General features: G+C 40.2%; 1 protein-coding gene across 5 annotated transcripts; it reads right to left on the reverse strand.

Moving 5' to 3' along the window:
- Positions 1–322: 322 nt before the first annotated feature.
- LOC126284095 (apolipoprotein D-like) lies at positions 323–22,756 on the reverse strand. Of its 5 annotated transcripts, none has more exons than XR_007551436.1 (6): positions 22,652–22,738; positions 9,394–9,527; positions 6,249–6,474; positions 5,813–5,964; positions 2,738–5,031; positions 323–2,510 (listed from the first exon to the last, which is right to left on the reverse strand). XR_007551436.1 is itself a non-coding variant. In XM_049982745.1 (5 exons), exons 2-5 carry the CDS (start codon positions 9,511–9,513, stop codon positions 4,744–4,746), a joined length of 786 nt encoding a protein of 261 aa, XP_049838702.1. In that variant the 5' UTR covers positions 9,514–9,527; positions 22,652–22,756; the 3' UTR covers positions 323–4,743. The 5 variants fall into 5 exon arrangements, 2 of the variants coding, with proteins under 2 accessions (XP_049838702.1, XP_049838703.1); XR_007551438.1 differs by having other exon boundaries at positions 323–2,303; positions 2,699–5,031; XR_007551437.1 differs by having other exon boundaries at positions 323–2,406; positions 2,699–5,031.
- Positions 22,757–24,669: the final 1,913 nt, after the last annotated feature.

Here is a 24,669-nt window from a genome sequence, read left to right on the forward strand (position 1 = left end):
TTAAGACTTCTAAGTTACTGGATGAAAAATCAAACAATGGAAAATCCAGGAAGGAATGAGTGTGGTTTCAGTTGCCTGAGACTGTAGTGGTATGTGTGAGTTGCATTTGTGTGTGTGTGTGTGTGTGTGTGTGTGTGTGTGTGTGTGTGTGTGTGTGTGTGTGTGTGTGCCTATTATTGACAAAGACCTTAATGGCATAAAGCTATAATTGTGAAAATCTTTTTGTTGTGGATATCTGCGAATCGGCATCTTCACTATATGGTGAGTGGCAACTTTCCTCCTCTAGTATTGTTACTGGAGGGAAAAAAATGATACAGATATGTAATTCAAAAATATGTTTATTTATTTACAATTCATGTATCATTCCACTTATCATATACATTGTCACTCATAGAGTAACATATTTGAATACAAGATCCTATCTACACAAGCTTCAGTCATTGCATGATGCTCTCCTTATATGCCAAAGTTCCTAACAAATTTGCTAACATTAATACACAAACACACTCATTCTTTGATTAAGGAAACACTATTTCACACTATTCTACATATGTTGCAACTCATTCAATATTACTAATCAGTAAAATGATAACTATAACAAAAAGTAGAATCTCTTTCAGAAGGCTCTTGCTAGAAGTGTTCTTTTTTTCAGAATGGATTCAGTGACATCATCACATCAAATCAAATAAATTATTCTCCTTATTGTAGCACCATTAAATATTAAATGTCTTCTTAATGTAGCACCATTAAATATTAAATGTCTTAGCTACCTCATAATTTAATCTCATTAACATCTACAGATCTCATAGCATTCTCCTTCTACTAAGCAACAGTAGTAATTTTGAATAGTTGCCTTCATCTGTGGTACTAATAACATATGTAGCTAACAGTTTCTATAAACATAAAACAAACTGCAGTTTTGCAACCAAGACTGTTTTTTCTTTCATATTGTTACCACTGGTTGCTGCATTACACAGCCATGGATTGGAAAAGTTCTAATTTCTATGAATAAATCACACCATAAATCTCTTGTGCTGTTGCAACATCATTCATGATTTCAACAGAAACAAAGCTGCCAAATTCCTCTACTGTTGCAACACTTGTTTTGAACACCATTACTCTGTTAGAAATAACTACCCATTAGCACCCTAAATGTTCCTATGAGTGAAGCTCATCATTTTAGACAGCAGCAGCACAGCAATCTATACGGAAAACAGCTATCTTTTCATGTAACTGGAGCTGCCTACATCCCATTTTCTAAAATAACTGTTAACTTCTCTTTTACTATGATTTCAACCCAACAAACAACATTGTCCCAATATTTCAAACCACAATATTTTTAAGGATGTATATGTACCATTAAAACAACAAAAATACTATGTAACCAAGTACTAATATATCGTCTATGGAGCCTTACAGCACACTTTACCTATTTACAAACTAGTTACAGAATGGTTCTATGGTTTTAATAGTTAAAAAGAGCCTCTAAGATCAGAAAATATGCCAAATGTGATCACATATTACAGAAATTATGTCCTAGTCATAAAAGAGCATTCTCAGTTCATTACAAAGCTGCAATTGTTTATAACAATTAGCTGTACCACTTCACAAGAACTATTTCTCCCTTGGCATGTTTACTAGATTTTAAATGAGGAAAATAAATGTTACGAAAAGTTGGTCTACTTTGGTGCCATAATTGATACCGAAATTGCCCCATTTGACTCTAAAGCTGCCCCATTTACCACAGAAACTCCATTGCTAGACGCAAATTCTGTGCCATTTATTCACGTGTTTCTCCCACATGACACACAAGCTGCCTTACTTGATGCAGAAGCTATCCCACACTTGGAGTAACAGCTGGCCCATTTACTAAAGAGATTCTACTCCATCTTTAAGCACAAACTGTCCCAGTTGACCGCCATGCTGGCCCAACTGATATAAAAGCTACCCTACTTCATAAAAAGGATGTTTTATCTAACCTAAAACCTATCCTACTTGATCAAAGAATATGCCACACTTAACAACAGAGCTACCCCACTTGATCATAGAGCTGCCCCACTTGACCAAAAGGCTTTTCCACTTGACAGAAAAACAACCTCATGTGAACCCAAAAGCTATTACACACAACACAGAAACTGTCCCAAGTGACACAGAAGCTGCCCCACTTGACATACAAGCTGCCCCACTTGACATACAAGCTGCCCCACTTGACATACAAGCTGCCTCACTTGACATACAAGCTGCCCCACTTGACACAGAAGCTGCCCTACTTGACACAGAAGCTGCCCCACTTGACACAGAAGCTGCCCCACTTGACACAGAAGCTGCCCCACTTGACACAGAAGCTGCCCCACTTGACACAGAAGCTGCCCCACTTGACACACGACTGCCCCACTTGACACACGACTGCCCCACTTGACACACGACTGCCCCACTTGACACACGAGCAGCCCCACCTGACACACGAGCTGCCCCACCTGACACAGAAGCTGCCCCACTTGACATACAAGCTGCCCCACTTGACATACAAGCTGCCCCACTTGACATACAAGCTGCCCCACTTGACATACAAGCTGCCCCACTTGACATACAAGCTGCCCCACTTGACATACAAGCTGCCCCACTTGACATACAAGCTGCCCCACTTGACATACAAGCTGCCCCACTTGACATACAAGCTGCCCCCTTGACACAGGACCTGCCCCACTTGACATACAGCCTGCCCCACTTGACATACAAGCTGCCCCACTTGACATACAAGCTGCCCCACTTGACATACAAGCTGCCCCACTTGACATACAAGCTGCCCCACTTGACATACAAGCTGCCCCACTTGACATACAAGCTGCCCCACTTGACATACAAGCTGCCCCACTTGACATACAAGCTGCCCCACTTGACATACAAGTTGCCCTCTTGGCAAAGAAGCTGCCCCACTTGACAAAGAAGCTGCCCCACTTGACAAAGAAGCTGCCCCACTTGACAAAGAAGCTGCCCCACTTGACAAAGAAGCTGCCCCACTTGACAAAGAAGCTGCCTCACTTGACAAAGAAGCTGCCCCACTTAATATAATAGTTGTCCCTCTTAAAGAAGAAGCTGCCATGCTTGGTGCAGAAGCTGCCCTACTTGTTACAGAAACTGCCCTACTTCAAACAGAAGTGGGCCTACTAGATACAGAAGCTACACTACTCAGTACAAAAGCTGGTCCACATACTCAGGAGATTCACTCCCTTGTTGCAGAAGCTGCCACATTAACTACAAGAAGCTGCCCCATTTAACATAGAAGGGTACCTTATTGATATATAACTCATACGAATTCACACACATACTGTGTAATTTTTTCTACATCTCTCCCCCCAACTCCCTCTATTAGTTTCCCCACACAGAAGCAATCCAGTATTACACAGAGGCTGCTACACTAAAAAAATATTGCCTTTGTACTAAAAAAAAGGCAAAACACAAAGTGTCTTCATAGCACAAGAAATTAGCCTTTCAAAACAAACAAAAACACACACACACTATATTATTTGAAACTATTCATTTCCATAATGCCCATTTAACAAAAGAAACCCCCTTACTTTGATAAATTCTCAAGTATTTCTGCTTTGTACATCTGTTTTCTTCAAAGCAGGGTGCCTATTAAAAAATAACACAGCCTCTAAAAAAAAAATCTGTCAATGACACTGTATCAACAAGTTCAACAATTACACAACTCTCTCTGTTCCACACAAATTTCTTTTTAAATGTTATTACTGTAACATCATCTGCTAGTATAGTATTTTTATTACAAAAATGTTCTTTTAACAAGACTAATTTAACTAATAACCAGCTTAACAACACAAGTCACGTACTGTATACAATTAAATATATTTAAAAACTGCACGATTCAAGGCAGTTAAATTATATTTTTATAATTCTCTGTGATATGTCACTGAATTCATAATATTAAGCATAGGCTTCACAGACTATTATGAAACTGATTTATGTTTGTTAATGGTATATACATTTAATGAAATGAATCAGCATATTATGAAGTGTGATGTATGTGGGCATATGTTTTGGAGAGATTCTTATTCAACACAAAACCTCAAAACAGTGATCTCTATACTTCCACATTCAGACATATTATTTACATAACCACAGGCACACACAGAAATTCTATATTACAGAAGTCGCTGCTGAAGGCAGTATTTATACTTTGACACTATCATAGGTAGCACAGATACCTAGTTTTTCCTTATTTTTTCTTACATTCAACAATGTACTGGAGTATTTCAAGAACACTTTTTGACTAGAACTAATACAAACTATTTTACACTAGGAAACAAAATGTACACAAAAGAGGATGGTGACAATGGCAAGGGTGATTATCCAATATCACAAAATGCTAATATGGCACAAGTTTTTTACTCACAGAAAGTAAAAATTATAGAAATTGATTAGTGTTTCAACTATAAGCTATGGAATACTTATGTTCATACACTACCCTTTACTGAAACAAGAAACTGAGCAAAAACACATGTTCCTGGAACAATTTATACGAATCCATTGGTACAAGAACAAGTCAAATTCCAGCAGATACATTTCAATACATCATTACATTTATACTTTAACCAACTGTATCACAAATCCATTAAACTAATATACTATCAATAACAGATTCAAAACACTGATTCTTTCGTTAAGTTTCAAATTTGTCTGTGAAGAGAATGAATAAAATTTAATTACTCAACTTTCACCAATTTATGGAAGCCACTCAGACTCATCTGGCTGATAAATGCTAATTTCTTCCCGATCCCGATCTCCACGGACTTTATGGTATACCTTCTTGGCACCTTCAGCAACTACTTCAACACCATCACCCAACTTATCTCCTGCTGTACGAACAACACCGGCAATACTACCAGGGCTGAAGGTATCTGGGTTGATATTGATATTATAGCTGTCATCTGTCACCTTTGGACAATCATCTTGCTTGATGATGCTCAGATCAAAAGGATCAACACCAAAACTGCTCAACTTGCTTCGTATCTGCAAAAACAAGAAGACATTTTATCAGCATTGAACATTCGATATTGCATTACAACATATGTGTTATCAGACACAAGAGCAATAGCATAACAAATTATGAACATCCATGCACTGAACACTAATGTGAAAAAGTCTGGACAGACAAAATTAAAATTATACAATTTTAGACACACCCTCATTGTATGTTTTACTGTTTTTGTTTAAAATGGTACCAATTAGCTGCACTTGCAAGCTTACTTAAACTATAATTAGCAGTTCAGACCTCCCAGTTATAATCCAAATGTTAAGTGCTTCCATGAACTATGCCACTTAATTTATATCTAATGAAACAAAACACATAACCACTTAGGCCATAAATGTGCAATTCAATGATAATACAGTACGATTCACCCAAAGATGAAATAATGACAAGTGAGTGGAGCACACTCGGGGCATTTCTTCTCCCTTTTTATAAGGTTAGTAGCGAAACATGACTTTCTATATAATCATAAAAGAGCATTCTCATTTCATTACTCTACTATTCCATCTCTAATTGAACTTCTTACAGATATGTCTGAATTTTTAATGAAATTTGCAGCATTCATTAACAAAGCATGAGAAGAGTAATTTCACTGTGCCATATGAATTTTTATGGCAAAAGATGTCAAGCCACTGCCATGAAACTGTGTTTGAAGTAGTAATTCTAAAACTGTAGGAAGAAGAGTGGTAATAAGAGACAAAAGAGACGAAAGATAAAATTACCATACAATCTCTAATCTTAACAAGTGACAGCTTCCCTTACCTTCTCAACATACATCTTGTCGAGAGTGGGTGAGCGGGACAGTATCGATGCAGACTGGCGATGAGCAAAGGCCAGCTTCTGGCAGGTGAAGACGCCAGCATAATTTTCGTAGTCTGTTGCAAAGACTGTGTAACTTGCACTGCCGGCAATGCCTGGAAGAGAGAGAGAGAGAGAGAGAGAGATAGTTAAACTGTAGTTGAACCAGAATTGGACTGTAGAGGATCCCTATGAGAAAGCAAAGAAAAATATATACTACTGAAGTCAATTTCATCATAATTTGAGGCTTACAATATCAAATTACTGTGTGAAAGGACACAAGGAATCAAAATTATCAAGTATTTAATGCTCATGCAAGAAGTAAACTGATTTCATAACATTTTACAGCTAATAGTTAAAAGTAAACTTCTCAGAAAGAGATATCGACAGAATCACTCACTGAGAGGGAATCTGACTCGCATAGCACCAGGTGTTTGCTTGTCAGGTATCGTCAGATCTCCAGTGTAGCGATACACATGGTCCACAGATGTCATTCCAAGAATAAAGTGTTGGCTGCGCTGCTCCAGCAAGTAGTGGCCAGTATGGTTAGTGTCTACAGCATAGTTGTTGACCAGGCAAGTGCTGCCTGTTGATGTCTTCTGAATGACATACCATTTGCCCAAGAACTGTAACATATAATTAACATATTCTGATAATCAAAAGAAAAACTGTGACTAATGGTTATGAAACAATAATTAAACTGCACTTATGCAGTTTGGGCACTTTTTTGTGTCATGGCAGATGGTGTCACTAAAGAGTTTGTGATATTTGTATAGCTAAAATAAAGATCTTTACATAAAGGTAACTAATGTGCTGTCAAGGCCCTCAAACACCATACTTGACAGCCTCAGAAAGATTTGTTGTATTTGGAAAACTTTACACACTTCTGTTTATAATACTATCTTGCCTTCAGTTTTGTAGCAATAATATTTTTGACGTCAAATCATGAGAAACGAGTGCTTCAAAGGAATATGAGAATGTTGTTCATGTTGTTAGGAAAGTGTTAAATGCAATAAAGAAAACAGAAGTACTGACTAAAATTAAAGTGAGAAAAGTGCTTAAATATTCCTGGAAGTCTTAAATTAATATAGTAAAACAATATATGAATCAGTTGTCTTGCTCTATTGGCCCTCTGGAATAATCAGATGATTTAGAAAACCGTTTATTCTAACCTAACAGAGTACAATCAAATGAAATCAATTTCAATACAATGGCAAAACAACAGAAGACAGGTAGGACTACCAAAGTATGAATAAGAGTCAGATGGCTCAATTGTTTTTATTTCATTTGTGTGACATTATCAACTGACAAATTCACTGTGATGGATCAAACACTGTCACAAGTATAGTGTTGCAATAGCACATCCTGCCCGTTGTTGTACAACTTCATCAGCAAAGAAGCTCATAACAACTACAATTAATTTGTATGCTGCAGCTTCAGACATGTATGAATATTGCTCATTTTTCTATCTGTTGCCCACAGTGACTTTGCTCATTGTATAAAACACCCTATGCTGATTTCTGAAGACTGAATATCTGTTGTGAAGGGGCATTCAAAGAGAAATGAGCCAGAAGCATAATTACAGAAACCAGTACCTGTATGTTAGAAGTAGTGACTCTGGCTGTTGAGACACTTGTCCCACTGTGACACAAGGCAGTGAATGTCTGCCTCATAAAAATCCCGGGGCTGCAATGTTGACGAGTTCCGCACATACAGCTGGACGTCATTGTCGAGGTGAATCATTTGCCCCTGAGAGCCTTTTTAAGAGGACCAAAATGGCGTAATGACAGGGAGAGAGGTCTGGACGGTATGGAGGGTGGCTGAGAACCTCCCATTTGAATTTCTGCAGGAGTGCCGTGACTGTGTTGATTGCATGAGGCTTTGAATTGTCGTGGAGCAGAATGACCCCATGAGTGAGACTGCCTGGTTGTTTTGATATGATTGCTTGGCAAAGGATTGTCAAGGTTTGCAAGTAACACTGGACATTCACTGTTGTCCTGTGCTGTAGGAAGTGAACCAGAAGGATGCCACTTTGGTCAAAGAAGAAGGTCAGCATAACCTTTCCTACACTCATGTGGACGATGACATTTAGCTGTATGTGTGGAACTGGTTCACATTGCAGTCCCAGGAATTTTAAGAGACAGCCATTCACCACCTTGTGTCACAGTGGGACAAGTGTCTCATCAGCCAGGATCAATACTTCTAACATACAGGTACTGTTTTCTGTCATTATGCCTCCGGCTTGTTTCATTTTTGAACGCCCCTTATACAACTCACGCATGAATCAGTACTATGAATGTAATGCACCAGTTGTCAAATGTATGATATTTTTACCACAACACGTTTCTGGACTACATTATCCCACTAACAAGTGCTATAATGCAAAGAGGCAATTCAATGCATTGCAAAGCTATACATACAGACAACCATATAAAAAATTACTTTATACGGTTGTGAGTACATATAGTATTGTGATTGAATGATTTGTTTCCTTGTTATACAGCACCTGATAATGGAATAATGTAGTTCCGAATGTAGTTACGGTAAAAATACCACACATCTGAAGACTGCTGCATAACAGTCTCAGTAATGAAGACTAACTTGAGCAAACACTCGTAACTCATCTGTTCCCCAAGAATAATTCTGTAAATATTTAATGTGCGTTTTATGTCATTTTACTTTTTATAGTCTCTTCTCGTGCCATTCACAATTAAACAAGCAATCCACAGGTGACACATTTGAATCTACCTTTCTCTCTTGCTAGTAAACATTCAAGACTTAGTTCCATACATTGCTGTCACAATCAGCACAATCAAGCAAAACTTGAGCAGTATCTCCCTTATCTTGTTTTCAAGCACACTACTTGTTGAGCTGTACACAAGCTAAATTCTAAGCTGAATATATTTCCCTAATTCTGATGCCAATGAAAATGACTGGGTGGGCATACGAGGTGTGTTAAAAAAGTATCAGGAATTGTGTAAATTTGTGGGTTGTATTAGTGCAATTCATGTGATTTTTCACTGTTGGGTTAATAGATATGTCTGAATCATATCTGTACACTAGTAGCCATCTTGGAATTTCAGTCTGTCATCAGTTGTTTACAAGGTATTCACCATATATGACCTCACGTGATTTTCTGTTTCCAAAAATAAAAAGAACCTTAAAAGGCTGTCATTTTACAAATGTAGATGAGATTAAAACGGCTTCGCTGAAAAAGCTAAGTGCTATCCATAAGATTAAGCTTCAGGAGCATTTCAGGGATTGGAAGAAGTGTGTAATAGCTAACAGGGACTACTCAGAAGGAGATAACATTAATGTAGACGAACAAGTAGATTATTTCCAAAAAATGAAAATTACTGATACTTTCTGAACACACCTCGCATTTCACATAGTTTATTTGCTGTTGTGTTGCTGACAGGATTAGCATAATGAAGAATGTAAGGGAGAACTTTGGAGATTGTCAAATCTGAAAATTTCCATTATAATACTTTTCCGCATGTATATTTTGCTTTGTCTGTGGTTGAAAACAAGCCACAGTAACTCACCCTGTTGACATCAAAGTCCGGCATTGGATCAACAGAGGGGCATCCTCCAAGGTGGTAACTGTGGCCACTCACTGCCACCGCAACAGACAGCAAGGCCAACAGACATGTTACAGCAGCCATATTCACCAGTATTCCTGCACATACAAAAATACAGACATATTAGGATGTTCAAAATACATGAAGACTTATATGAACATTGTATTGTATAATTCCTGTACATCCTTTTCCTAAATAAAATTTAAGTGCAGAATGCTAATTGGATAATTAGTGGTGGGTCACAGATTTGAAAGGGTTCTGCAAAATATTCAAAGCAGACTTGTCAAGAATGGATTAGAATCACATATATTCTTCTTGTCATTTAATACCGGTGGAATGATTGTGCTGATGATAATTAGTGAAGGTATCTCCTTGAGCAGATGTGATAAGCAGACAATTGAGAGAAGAAAAAATGTATGTACGAAATAGATTTAGAACTCAAGGCATAAACAACAGTTCATTCAATTAAACAAAACAATATATTCATAAAGAGCAACAATGTAATCATTTAGTTCTTGTACTTATGTCAGCATTCCCAAGAGAAAAAAATGATGTTGGCCAATATAGAACAGAATTCTTACACAGTTCCGTTTTCAGGACAATAAAGTGTTCCGCAATGTTGTGATCAGTTATTCAATATTTATAATCCAATGAATGTCACTCAGGTCCCAAGGCAATAAATGCTTAACGGCAAACTAAGTGACACAAGGGAAATGCCTACATCTATATGCTGGAAATCAGTATAAAGTGAAAGGCAGAGAGTAATTTTCATTGTTTGATACTGGTATGTTAAGATTTTACCTCATTCCATTCACAGATGAAATGCAGGATGAATCACTGCTTATGTAATTCTGTGCACACTCTTACAACCAGTATTCTAATTTCATGTTCATAATCCCTATAGGAGCAATGTGTTGGGGGGTTGGAGAAAACCCAAATTTTCGGGCTTTATTTGGCGGTTAGCATCAATTGTCTGCCGCTCAAAAGTTTTCAAATTTCAATGCTAGTCTTACACTCTCCAGCAAGCCTTCTTTTAGGCATAATACTTGATGCCTCATAAATCCAGGTTAATATGGGTCCCATACACTTGAAAAGTGTTCCAATACAGCCCGTATCAATGTTTGTGTAAACAATCTTTCTTGAAGAAACTGCAGTTTCCCACTGTCCTGCCAATTAATCAACAGCTACCATCTGCATTCCTTACAGTGAATACCTATCTTGACATAAAACAAAATAAATTATTATTATTATTATTGTTATTATTATTCAGTTCTGGGCCCTGCTGAATCGTATGATTAACAACAAAGGGTACTTATGAGTTCTGTTTGAGTTTTTCTTTGGGCTCATATTACTTTTATTCTCTCAGAATGTTTTCCTATTGTCACATAGTGTTGTTCCAGTCTGCTTGGGATTTTCTACAAGTCTTACACTTTTGTCTGTCTGGTATATCATGTTGTGTTCTTCTTGTTTCTTTCAGTTCTTTTATTCCACCAACCCATTTTACTGTCGCAGATTTACTTTTACTGCAACTTCATATAATTCCAGTCTACCTAGATATTCTGGTGGGTTCCATTCTTTTAATAAGCTCATTAAGCTTGCATTTGCCTGTATCAAAATAAACGGTGTCCTTTTAAATTCCCCATTAGCTTTTAGTCTCCATGTCCCTTCTTCAGTGAAATTTGTATCTAACATTTTTCTGGTTTTTGAAAGTCTGAAGTCTCTTTCCATTGTGTAGCAACACATTTCATTACCAATCTTTTCAGATGGTTCTCCTGAATAGTTTCCTCTAAATATTTTAACAGAGAAATACTTTCGGTTTTCCTGTATTTATTTTTTAAATTTTTGAATGCTAAGCTGTTTTGGAGCCGTACTTCATTCTATTCGTTTTTGTGTTGTTTGAATTTTTTACATAGAATCGCCAGACCATCTGCAAAAGCTAACATAAGCATCTTTTTGGTTATTTGTACATATGATCGGACAGACAACTAGAAGCTCAGAGTTGAATTTTCGCAACTCTTGGATTACTTTTTATACGACAAAGCTAGAGCCATTCAATTTTTTTAAAGGTGAAAAACGGTAATTGGTGATGATGTATTGTTTTGAGCTTTTTCAAATGTTGTGTGGTGATATTATATGAAAATCCAGTACATGCGGTATTGGGACCATTTTGCAGAACAGTTTCTGTTGAAGACTGTCTTGGATTGCCGCAGACCGAAAACACTTCTTTATAAGGCTCCAAGGGCACCGTCACGGTACGAGACAGCAGGAAGGATAACGAGTATGTTCTCTGCGCTACGCAGAAGGTAAACTTCTTGCGTTGTTCGTGTTTGCGATCACTACCTAGGGCACCATTCCATGTAACAGACTTCTGTGGTACCAGTACTCGATCTGCACTGCTGTTATTTTGAGAAATAATTATTTGTTCATTCTCGCAATGGCGTATTCTTAATTGAGATTTTTGAACAATATATACTCTGCACTGTTCCAATACGTTGGCTTCTGGAGATCTCTGTGACGTATAGGTAATGTAGGCCTACATTAAGGGATCTTCTCTTTCTTCTTCCTTCATACTTTTTAAGCTGAATACACAGCGAGATGCATCATCATTTCGCCGCGGCATTGTCGATGTCTCTTTACTTAAGGCATGATGAACAAGTGCTCTTCCCTGACACTTTGCTTTGTGAACAACTCGCAATCTAGCGTACAATAAATGATCTGCCACTATTTCACTTCCCAAGTTAATTTCACGCTATTATTTAATTTTATTTATTTATTTATACTTCAAGTTCCGTAGGAGTAAATCTCCAAGGTCATGGAACGTGTCAGAACATGAAATTACAACATAATAACAGATAAAAACAAAATGTTTATGAACCCGAAAAAAGTCAATCCATAAGTTTAAGTAAACGCAATCAACAATACAACAAGAATCAGCTTAATTTTTCAAGGAACTCCTCGACAGAATGGAAGGAGTCACCCATGAGAAAACTCTTCAGTTTCGATTTGGAAACGCGTGAGTTACTGCTGAGAGGAAATGCGTGAGTTACTGCTGAGATTTTTGAATTCGAGTAGTAACTTACTGGAAATGGATGCAGGAGTACACGGCACACCTTTCTACACAAGAGTTAAGGAAGTCCGACCCAAGTGCAGGTTTGACTTCTACCGAGTATTAACTGAGTGAAAGCTGCTTATTCTTGGGAATAACCTGATATTGTTAACAAGAAATGACAGTAAGGAATATATATACTGAGAGGCCAATGTGAAAATACCCAGACTCGTGAACAGTGGTCGCCACGAGGTCCGTGAACTTACACCACTTATTGCCCTAACCGGCCGTTTCTGAGCTAAAAATATCCTTTTAGAATGTGAAGGGTTGCCACAAAGTATAATACCATCCGACATAAGCAAAGAAGACTAAGTTTCGTGTCGAATGATCACCCGCTTCGGATATCGTTCGAATAGTAAAAATGGGAGCACTAAGTCTTTGAACAAGATCCTGGACGTTGGTTTTCCATGACAGTTTACTATCTATCTCAACACCTAGAAATTTGAACTGTTCAGTTTCACTAATCATACGCCCATTCTGTGAAATTAAAATTTCGGGATTTGTTGAATTGTGTGTTAGAAACTGTAAAAACTGACTTAGCATTAGTTTATCTTCCACAAGCCATGAACTTTGGTCATGAACTGCATTATTTGAAACCGAGCCAATGTTCCACACAACATCCTTTACTACCAAGCTAGTGTCATCAGCAAACAGAAAAAAGTTTAGAGTTACTCATAATACTAGAGGGCATATTATTTATATAAATAAGGAACAGGATTGGCCCCAACACTGATTCCTGGGGCACCCCCCACTTGACAGTCCCCACTCAGATCCAACATCACAGCCATTCTCAACATTGTGAGGAATGACCTTTTGCTATCTGTTGCTAAAGTAAGAGGTGAACCAATTGTGAGCGACTCCCAGTATTCTATAATGGTCCAACTTCTGAAGTAACATTTTGTCATCAATACAAACGCCTTAGTTAAACCAAAAAATATGCCTAGCGTTCGAAACCTTTTGTTTAACTCTTCCTGTACATTACAGAGAAAGAGAATATAGTATTTTCAGTTGTTAAACGACTTCTAAAGCCGAACTGTACATTTGACTGCAAATCACATGTGATATAAAAAGATCAATTATCCTTACATACACAGCCTTTTCAATAACTCTAGTAAACACTGATGGCATAGAAATAGGTCTAAAATTATCTACATCATCCCTTTTTCCATTTTAATAAAGCGAATTTACTACTGAGTACTTTAATCATCCAGGAAACTGACCATTCCTAAAGGAAAAATTACAAATATGGCTAAACACAGAGCTAACATGTGTAGCACAGTACTTTAATATTCTGCTCAATCATATCCATGAGAGTTCATAGTCTTCAGTAATTTAATTATTGACTCAATGTCCCCCTTATGTGTCTCACAGAGGAGTATTTCACAAATCAGTCTCGGAAAGGCATTTGCCAAGAAAGTTATACGACTCCCTGTTGAAACTAAATTTTTATTTAATTCACCAGCAATACTCAGAAAATGATTGTTAACTGTTGTACATATATCTGATTTATCAGTAACAGAAGAATTTTTACTGCGAACTGACTTTATATCGTCAACTTTGTGTTGCTGACCAGGCACTTCCTTCACAACTGACCAATGGTTTTAATTTTATCCCGTGGATTAGCTATTCTATTTGCATACCACATACTCCTTGCCTTCCTAATAACTTCTCAAGGGCCTTACAATACTGTTTGTAATGGGCTACTGTAGCTTGATTGTGTGCTATCTGAAGAATTCTTCTTTACGAACTGTTCAGATTCGGGTAACATGACGCTAATATCACAATTACTTCCACATCTGTCACAGGATGGGAGAGCGCATCGGTTATTTGAAGCAACGCATTCGTACTCTGCAAAGTAACACTTCGAATTCTCAAAGCACAAATGTTATTTAGATTTATCGACGTTTTCTGAACCGCATTAACCGAATGCTCGGATGAATTCCATCAGAAAGACCGAGATCACTTCACTCCCCATCGTTATCCAAGTAAGTTAGTAGGCCCATTCTGTCAGCAATGACTTCGATTTTGATGGAATGTAAACACCAGACCTTCCTTTTTTCCATATCTGACGGAAACATAATAACAATTCACAATTTCTTCCTTGCCCAACTTCTCAAATTGGCCCATGACAACTTTGAGCCAAACAGCTACTTGCAATGGAGTGTGCCCGGGCGTCTTTCTCCCAGTTCTTTTATATTCCTTTTCCGAAAGAATGAATAAAGCGGCCTCAAGAAGTACACAATGTCAAGTTTTTAATATTCTCTTGATATGAGAATACCCTTATCTCTTTCTCTCGGAAGCACAACTTGTCACAGTGCTACCATGATCTTGGAGATCAAGCACACACTTCGATCGAACAAACTAAAAGAAAGCCTGATTAAACCACTGAGTGGTCATAAGACAATAGATAATGCACTGGACAAGCTCTGTGTGTAATATCGAGCTATGCATTAATGTCATTTTTTTGTCAGTATCCACAGTCATAAAGCCACAACCAAACGTCGAAAACATAGAATCACATGGACTGCACTTCACAGAATATGTGGTAAAATGGGGAGTATCATCTGTCATGCAATTCACGGCATAATTGGTCCCAGTGAATCCGCTTTAATCCTCATCGTGACAGACGTTCTTCGTATCAAATGGAGGACGGAACGAAAGTGACTGGAGTCGAAAAGATATCACATGAGTCCCATGTGCCCAGTTTTAGTGACGACAATGTTACTTTTCAGAGGAAACTTCAGGGACGTAACTTGCAACGAACGCAAAACAATGCACGAAACTTCTGTACAGTTGTGAGGACTGGCCGTGAGTCGTGCTTTGGTAGCTCAGATCGTAGAGCACTTGCCCGCGAAAGGCAAAGGTCCCGAGTTCGAGTCTAGGTCGGGCACACAGTTTTGATCTGCCAGGACGTTTCATATCAGCGTACACTCCGCTGCAGAGTGAATATCTCATTCTGGAAACATTCATAATATCACCCCTGTCAGTTATTTCGCTGGAAGTTCCAGAACAGGAGTCTGAACAACCAGATACGATAAGACTCAGTTTTCATAGTCGCTCTGCTATCGAGAATACACTGATCGCAACAATACACATATTCCAGGATATATAATTTTGTCTTTCTCTTTGGAAATGCAGAATGGAATTTTCATTATCTGTCATTAAGGAAAATCCTTAAACATTTAAATGTTTTGTCGAGTGCACTGGCAGGGGTTTGTTTTTTTTACTTCTGGTCTATAGCCACATGACTACCATGTAATTTACATTGAATTGCTTGGTAGCGGGTTCATAAACGGCTATTTCTCCACTGTTCCACTCTTGAATTGCATTGAGGGAGAAATGAACACCTAAATCCTTCCGTGCGAGCTCTGATTTCTTGTATTTTATTATGATAGTCATTTCTCCCTACGACGAAGGTGCGAGTTAATAAAATACTCTCACAATCGAGGGAGAAAATTGGCGATTGTAATTTCGTGAAAAGATCTCGTAGCAACGAAAAACGCCTTTGTTTAAGTGCCACTTCAACTAGCATATCATATCTGAGAGAGTGTCTCCCATGCTTCGCAATAACACAAAACCAGCTGCCATTGTTTGAACTTTTTGGGTACGCTCCGACATTCCTATCTGGTACGGATCCCGTACCACGTACTCAGTAGAGGTCGGACAAGCGTAATGTCTCTCTCGTAAATTTGCTGCATCTTCTAAGTGTTCCGCCAATAAAACGAAGTCTTTGGTCCGTAATCTCCACATTTTCTATGTAATGTTCTACTTCAATTTGTTCGTAGCTTTAACCCCCTGGTGTTTCGTCGAATCTGCAACTTTTAAGCCGCGCGGGATTAGCCAAGCGGTTTAAGGCGCTGCAGTCATGGACTGTGTGGCTGGTCCCGGAGGAGGTTCGAGTCCTCCCTCGGGCATGGGTGTGAGTGTGTTTGTCCTTAGGATAATTTAGGTTAAGTAGTGTATAAGCTCAGGGTCTGATGACCTTAGCAGTTAAGTCCCATAAGGTTTCACACACATTTGAACATACCTGAACAACTTTTAAATTTGTGAGATTTATCCTGTAATCAAAGTTTAACGGATTTCTTTAGTATTTATTTGGAAGAGGAGACTTTTCGTTGTTTTGAGTAACTTCCAATTTTCGCGCCATTTCCGAGACGTTATGAGAGGCTGAATCTCGTTACAGTTAAGAATAGCCGGGAAAAGAGGTCAGAACATAGACTAATCAACAGCTAGCAGCCATTCGCTAACAAATTAGCGGACAAAATACGCCCCTTGGGATATCGCAGTTTGGCAAAATGATTCATCTCATTTTTTTCCTTGTTTAATGAAGACAGTCCGAAAAATACTAAGAACTACAGATATGTACTTGTTTTCTGTTTGCAGACAATATATGGATGTCAACAACTACGCACTCCTTTAACACGAATTTTTCCATTTGTGGAACTTGCGTGGAACAGTGCAAAGCATTTCATCATTGCTCTGCGAATGTTGGCGCCCTGTGTATCCCGCCTGCGGGGAGACGTTCCGCTCACGCAACCTGTAAGTTTGTAGAAGGCTGCTGACGTCAGAGAAAGCTACGTGCCGCGCAGAAAGAGCAGGAACCTGTTTGCAGCGCCGGCTTAAGCAGCATATGAGTTCCGAGAACAACCGAGCGGAGGGTCGCGAAGTGTCGAGAGGTTTCGTGGAGTTAGGGGGATTCCTCTGCTTTCGCACCCACCGGAAAGGCATCACTATACGTTTCTAAGCAAGTAGAGTTCGTATCAATCCGCGTTGACTATCAACTTCTACTGTCGAATGGCGCCTTGTTCTTGTACTGAAGATGTTAACCACTGTTATTTATAAAGATTTGTTGACTGTGCGAGATGGAATTACTAGGGCTGAATGTTTAACGTTCTGTCGGCAGATGATGTCTTTCAACTGGGGACAATGTTACACCGCTACTCAAATGTGATAGGATGTGATGGTGGAAATGTAGAGCAACTCTTTCGGAAGCAGTTTTCCTTGCTGTTAAAAAGGATCTGATCTTTCTGTTAAAGCAGTTCCGCTTTAGTGCCGACAGTGTCCGAATTATTCATTTCAAGCTTATAATGCTGCTTTTGACCTATGTATTAGCAATGTGCTTGAAGAGCCTACTCAGCATGGTTTGTTTTTCTTCGTTTGACGAGCAGTCACGAACTTCGCAAAAAAAAATGGCTCTGAGCACTATGGGACTTAATTTCTGAGGTCATTAGTCCCCTACAACTTAAAACTACTTAAACCTAACTAACCTAAGGACATCACAGACGTCCATGTCCGAAGCAGGATTCGAACCTGGGACCGTAGCGGTCGCGCAGTTCCAGATTGTAGCGCCTAGAACCACTCGGCCGGCGTTATTTATAAAGATTTGCTGTCTGTACAAGATGGAATTAGTCGGACTGAATGTTTAACGTTCTGTCGGCAGATGATGTGTTTCAACTGTGGACATTGTTACGCAGCTACTCAAATGAGGTAGGATGTGATGGTGGAAATGTACGGCAACTCTTTCGGGAGTAGTTTTCCTCGCTGTTAAAAAGGAACTGATCTTTCTGTTAAAGTAGTTCCGCTTTAGTGCCGACAATGTCCGAATTGTTCATGTATTAGCAATGTGCTTGAAGAGTCTACTCAGCAAGGTTTTTCTTCGTTTGACGAGCAACCACGATCTTCGCAGATGGAACGTTAAGCTGCATCGTAAAACACATCTGTCTGAATCACTAAGTGCAAATTCCAAAGGACCGTACTGGAGATGTGAGGAGGACGTAAGGGAGGGGAAAAAACTGCACATGGGTGATGCTTTGATGCAGAACAGCTGCATAACTGAATGGAATACAACAACGATACCTCAAGTATTTCTTTTCCTTATTCTTTGCTACGAGGGGCCTTCAATAAATAATGCAACTCATCTTTTTTTCTGAAAGCGTATTGGTATTATTCATATTCCAATACACCATATTATTTCCCATTCTTTTGGCTACAAAAACCTGTTTTGCAACACAATCTCGGTTCAATGCGACGGCTTTACGGTACCTTACTGGGAGAGCATTTATGCCTGCATGTTACCATTCTACTACTGCTTCCCGCGGAGTGCATCCTACACTGGGCCACACAGGTGGAAGTGGTAAGGTGCGAGATCTCCGGGCAGTAGGCTGAATGAGGAAGAGCCGCCCAAGGAAGTTTTGTGAGACTTGCGAGGCCTTGCGTTGTCATGGAGAAGGGGAAGTTCGCTTGCATTTTTGTAGCAACGAAATGCTTAAGTCGTTTCTTCAGTTTTCTGAGGGTAGCACAATACACTTCAGAGTTGATCACTGGACCATGAGGGAGGAGATAGAACAGAATGTCGTCTTCAGAGTCCCAGAGAGCTGTCGCCGTGGCTTTACTGGCTGGGGCAGCGGCTTTGAACTTTTTTTTTTCAAAGGAGAGCAGGTTTGCCACCACTCCATGGATTGCCATTTTGTTTCCAGTTCGAAGTGATGAACCTATGTTTCATCGCCTGTGACGATGTTCGACAAAAAATTGACACGATCAGCGTCGTAACACGCAAGAAATCCACACAGATGGTCCTTCGTTGCTTTTTATGGTCCTCTGTTAGGCGCCGAGAAACCTAGCGGGACACAACTTTGCGTACCCCTGGTGGACGAGTGTGTCAGCACTACCAACAGAGATGTCCAGTTGTGCAGTGAGGTGTCGTTCAACTCGAGTGAGTGTGTTCGCACGTTCCAACATCGCAGGATTCACACATGTGTGCGACAGGCCAGCACGTGGGAGGGCGGAGAGATTTGCATGGCCTTGTTGCGATGGTGACAGACGCCACGCCTAACGACTTGTCGTGCTTTTGTTCACTGCCACGTCTCCACAGACATTCTGCAAGCGCCTGTGAATATCTGTGGTGCTCTGGTTTTCCGCCAAAAGAAACTCACTGACTGCTCTGCCTGGAACGCAGCTCTGTTACAGACGCCATTTTGATGTCCCATAAAAAAATCCGCTTTTTTTTCAACCGAAAGTGGCCGAGGAAAATAAATGTGTTGCATTATTTACTGAACGCCGCTCATGTTTCACATCGAACTGACTCCAGAAATTAATGCAAATGGCTCGTAGGTGACGTTAATGGGGCGGTACATTGGAGCATTCAGTTACACGGAAAGGAAGGAAGATTAGGGACGGGTGAAGTACACCAATGTGATTAACCGTCAAAGGTGCACCAAAATCGGCGGGCGCGTTAACAACTGGGCATCACACATCTCATGGTACTCCATTTGATGTTATTACTACTCGGCCTTGTCTAGAGTCTTGTGGAGTACACAATTATGTTTTGAACGTCTGACAACTTCTTTGTACGATCTGTTAAAACAACGTGCTTGATCGTACGCCAGCATGAATAATGCTGCACTTGAAAATGGCAAAGAAATCAAAATCAACCAATCGGGACGAATAAACCTTTTTGCGTCGAACAAAAATCGCATTGGAGGAAAAATGACTTCGATTAATAAATTCATCACACTGTAGATCCACGCATATATACAAACACATCTCGTGTCCTGGTGTGACAAACCAGCAGCTCATTCATATCAAAATTGCGGTTCGTAGCCCACTTCTCTACCTGCATTCCGTACGACACCCTGCGGTGTGCGGCGGAGGATTTCATTTTTCTCCCTTCCTATCTCACTTGCTTATGGGATGCTGGATAAAACTCAGTCGATTATCTTTACCAAAAATTTCTCTTTTGTTACAGTCAAGATCGAATACGCCAGACATGAGGAAGGAGGCAATTTGTTCACTGACTTGTCATCGACGGTACTGTCATACAATTTCCGAAATTATCATCAAAATGCTTTCCATATTATTTCCCACAGAATAATGCTGCGCATCAACGTTGATGTCCTTGAATAAAAGCAGCAAGCAATCTTTTGGGTGGTTGTTTAGATTTTCTGTACTTTTGGGTTAGCCGAACTTTTGTAAGAGCCTGACACTGACGAACAGCACTTAATGCTCGGTCACATGAATTTTACAAGAGACTTGTATCGTGGTTGACACACGCTTGCTTATGTTCTATCTAAAATACCTCTGTGTCTGGTATTTATCTTGGCTGTAATTAAATTTATGTGGCGTTTTATTTCAAAACAATCCGGATGGGCAATTCTAGATACGTGAAAACTGTGTTTGATTCCAATGATTTATCGTCCATGATAATCAAACAACATCGAATTTGCTATACTGCAATTCTTTTTTTCTGTTGAGGATCAGATAACATTTTTCCCACCAAATGTTAATAATATGCATTTCGAAAAACATTTCTAAAGTAAGTACAGATAAAATGCTGCGCCTTTGGACATGTATGCTGTCGGATCACTGCGCCCTTGTTTGAGATTGGAGCCTTCCTTCGCCGACCCACGCGACAGGATGTAGCAGTTAGAGCGTCTTTCAGAAGCAGTTAGTGTCCCTTTGTAGCCGCCGCCTTCTGCGTGGTACAGGGTAATCCGCCGCAAGACGTCGCAGAACAGGGTACATCATAGTTTCGTGTAAGACCCAAAGAACGCAGCAGTCTTCTTCGCATGCTTTCGTGCAGAAAACAAATTACGGCGAAGTGAAGATCACAAACGAGTCCTCTAGGTCGTTAATACCACGAACAATGACGTGGAGTACCTGGACTGGTGGATTACCAAACTTACAGCTCTTCTGGTTAGACTGATGTACAATGAAGGGTGATAATGCGTCTTCGGCATTACTTCAGCCATACAACTACCTCCTGCGACATCATCCAATCGACTAACGCACAGCGAAAGATGCAACGAAGTGGGAAACGACTCTAAACTTGAATTTGGGAACTCTCGTTTTCAGATCCCCGTCCGACCTTCCTGAGGTTTTCCGCCAATTTTTGTAAATCACTTATAACGGTACATTTCTTTCGAAAAGACTACGGTCAATTTCCTATAGCATTCTCGTCCAATTCTGCCTTTACCTACACATCTAATGAAATCGTTTTCGATGGGATGCTATATCCTAATCTTCCTTCATTCATGGGAAACACTGCATTCGAGCATTTCGCGATCCAGATACTCCTTTAACAATTGTGCTCAATATGACACTAACATAACCAGAAGAAGTAAACAGAACGCCAGACAACACTCATTTCTGAAACACGGATATCAGTCATGAAAGAATGCAATGTCAAATTTGCTTCTCAATGATACATTAACACAGATCTTGTAGGTTTGGTTTGACAATAACAACCAAGATGCAGGAATACGCAGCTATACCCGTAAGACGTTAGCAACTTGTCACACGGCCAGTTACAAGGGACCTACTGTTTAACGTGAAACCTGATCCTGTCAGAATTGAAATTCATGTTAACCGAGCCTCAGACCACCGTAGGGTAAGCAGGCACAAAACTCTTCTGCTCGGATTTCACAGTACCTTACGGATAGACGTGATGCTAAAGAACGCCGATTGCATTTCGCACTCAAGTCGCTCTCTCGAAAAGTCGCTCCGCAGGATAATAAAAGCATTCTCTCCCTCTCTCCCCTCCCTACTTCTCTCTCTCTCTCTCTCTCTGCTTGGGGACTAACTTCACACTGTAAATTCAAAAGGCAAAGTTCGATGACCTTTGGAAGGCTGTTCACCACTGTTCATCCTCAGGCAACAAACATATGAAAAATTAATCTAATATTTCACTGTCAAAACAATGCGGATTTCATAAGTTCTTCAGAATCCCTTTTGTTAAATAGACGATTTATCATACCTGTGGCCTTCCCCGTAAAACTACATCGGTACACAAAAACTGTGTGTTAGGTTTAATTTATCGGTACAATTAAAGAAAGTAAAAGAAACGGGCCCATCAGTGCATTCAGGCGGGACTATTCTTGACACTACTGCATCTGGTGAACAAACCATAGATGTTAGCTCACCTCAAGTTCACACACAGAGAAGTTAATTCCTACATTGTTGCACTCCCTATGAAGGCGTATTATTCCCTGCAACACTCAATTTCAGAGCGCGCCAGCTCAAGCCACACGGAGAAAAACACACAGCAGAGATTGGCGTACAAACGCACACAGAAGTAGACTTATAAACTAAACTAACGGCAACACATCACCACCTACTCACCTCTCAGACTGCCTCCGCAGGAATGACAGCCCAAGCAAGCGGCGCGCTCGAATTAAATACTCTATTGGCTCCAGCAGGAGGGGCAGTGAGTCAGTGAGCTTAGTCAGCGCAGAGCCCCCACTTCCTCCGCGGGCTGCCTGTTGCGCTCCCCACCACGCTGCATGATAAGAGAGTACGGGGCTACTACTTCCGTTCTCCTCTGAGGTCACCCGGTTTCTGCGGAAGTCTGACACATGCAGCTACCGTAATCGCGTGAACTCCTCTCCCGGCGTCGCAAATGACGCTTCGTCACGGGTTGGTGACTGTGTCGGCTGCGAGGTTATTAAGAACAACACAAAGGTACTAGACTTTGGGAACAAGAGTCTGACGATGAACTGATTTAAATTTCTATTACTTTCGTGAAACAAGATTTGTTATGATTATTTATTTACGGGCTATGAGTATCAAGCTGTGTGGTCGCATTATTAGGGTCTGTCCACACTATATTATGTGATTAAAAGAACTACAGTTGCTACTAATCGTACGGTAATTTTACCATCGCAAAGCCTGTCATTTCGAACGGCGATTGGAGCTGTAGTGTTTAGTATAGCGTGGCGGCGCTCGCATGAGTGAGGGTAGAGGGTGGGGGGGGGGGGGTGTCAGTGGGGGCATTTACCCCTAGTGAAAATTCATTTAGCTATAGAATATGAAAAAGCACTTGTAATCGTAGGACACGGACATTTATCACAAAAAATAACATTATCACTTAACTGAAGTGAAAATATCAGTAGAGTGACGTAAAATGGTAGAAATGATATGAAACATACGCTGACTGATTAAAAGTATCCAGATATCCACTAGTCGTGGTTAATATGGGGTCGCCAACCCTTCGCCTACAGACGTTAAAGTAACCTCTGGCGTGCCACAGGGGAGTGTTATGGGACCATTGCTTTTCACAATATAGGTAAATGACCCCGTAGATAGTGTCGGAATTTCCACGCGGCGTTTCCCGGATGATGTTGTAGTATACAGAGAAGTTGCAGCATTAGAAAATTGCAGCGAAATGCAGGAAGATCTGAAGCGGATAGGCACTTGCTGCAGGGAGTGCCAACTGACCCTTAACATAGACAAATCTAATGTATTGCGAATACATAGAAAGAAGGGTCCTTTATTGTATAATCATATGATAGCGGAACAAACACTGGTAGCAGTTACTTCTGTAAAATATCTGGGAGTATGAGTACGGAACGATTTGAAGTGGAATGATCATATAAAATTAATTGTTGGTAAGGTGGGTGCCAGGTTGAGATTCATTGGGAGAGTCCTTAGAAAATGTAGTCCATCAACTAAGGAGGTGGCTTACAAAGCACTCGTTCGATCGATACTTAAGTATTACTCATCAGTGTGGGATCCGTACCAGGTCTGGTTGACGGAGGAGATAGATAAGATCCAAAGAAGAGCGGTGCGTTTCGTCACAGGGTTATTTGGTAAGCGTGATAGCGTTACGGAGATGTTTAGCAAACTCAAGTGGCAGACTCTGCAAGAGAGGCGCTCTGCATCGCGGTGTAGTTTGCGGTCCAGGTTTCGAGAGGGTGCGTTTCTGGATGAGGTATCGAATATATTGCTTCTCCCTACTTATACCTCCCGAGGAGATCACGAATATAAAATTCGAGCGCGCACGGAGGCTTTCCGGCAGTCGTTCTTCCCGCGAACCATATGCGACTGGAACAGGAAAGGGAGGTAATGACAGTGGCACGTAAAGTGCCCTCCGCCACACACCGTTGGGTGGCTTGCGGAGTATAAATGTAGATGTAGATGTAGAATTCTGCTGGGGACACTTTCAGTGAGGTGCCTGAAGCCTGTGGAGGAATGGCAGCCAGTTCTTCAAAACCAGAGAAGGTAATCATGTTGGACACTGGTGCCTGGAGCAAAGTAACTTAACTCATCCCAAAGGGATTGGGTTCATGTCGCGACTGTGGGCAACCAGTCCGTTCCAGAAATGTTGTTGTCCACAAACAATCGACACAAAGATGCTGCTT

This window comes from Schistocerca gregaria, chromosome 8, assembly GCF_023897955.1.
Source record: "Schistocerca gregaria isolate iqSchGreg1 chromosome 8, iqSchGreg1.2, whole genome shotgun sequence".
Classification (NCBI taxonomy): Eukaryota; Metazoa; Arthropoda; class Insecta; order Orthoptera; family Acrididae; genus Schistocerca; species Schistocerca gregaria.

What these genes read in the sequence shown, in the direction of transcription:
- LOC126284095 (XM_049982745.1), bottom strand. Translation starts at nt 9,513, where the DNA reads ATGGCTGCTGTAACATGTCTGTTGGCCTTGCTGTCTGTTGCGGTGGCA. An exon ending in CGGACTTTGATGTCAACAGG is followed by an intron (nt 6,475 to 9,393) that starts GTGAGTTACTGT and finishes TATATGTTACAG; the next exon opens with TTCTTGGGCAAATGGTATGT. An exon ending in GCGAGTCAGATTCCCTCTCA is followed by an intron (nt 5,965 to 6,248) that starts GTGAGTGATTCT and finishes TCTCTCTTCCAG; the next exon opens with GCATTGCCGGCAGTGCAAGT.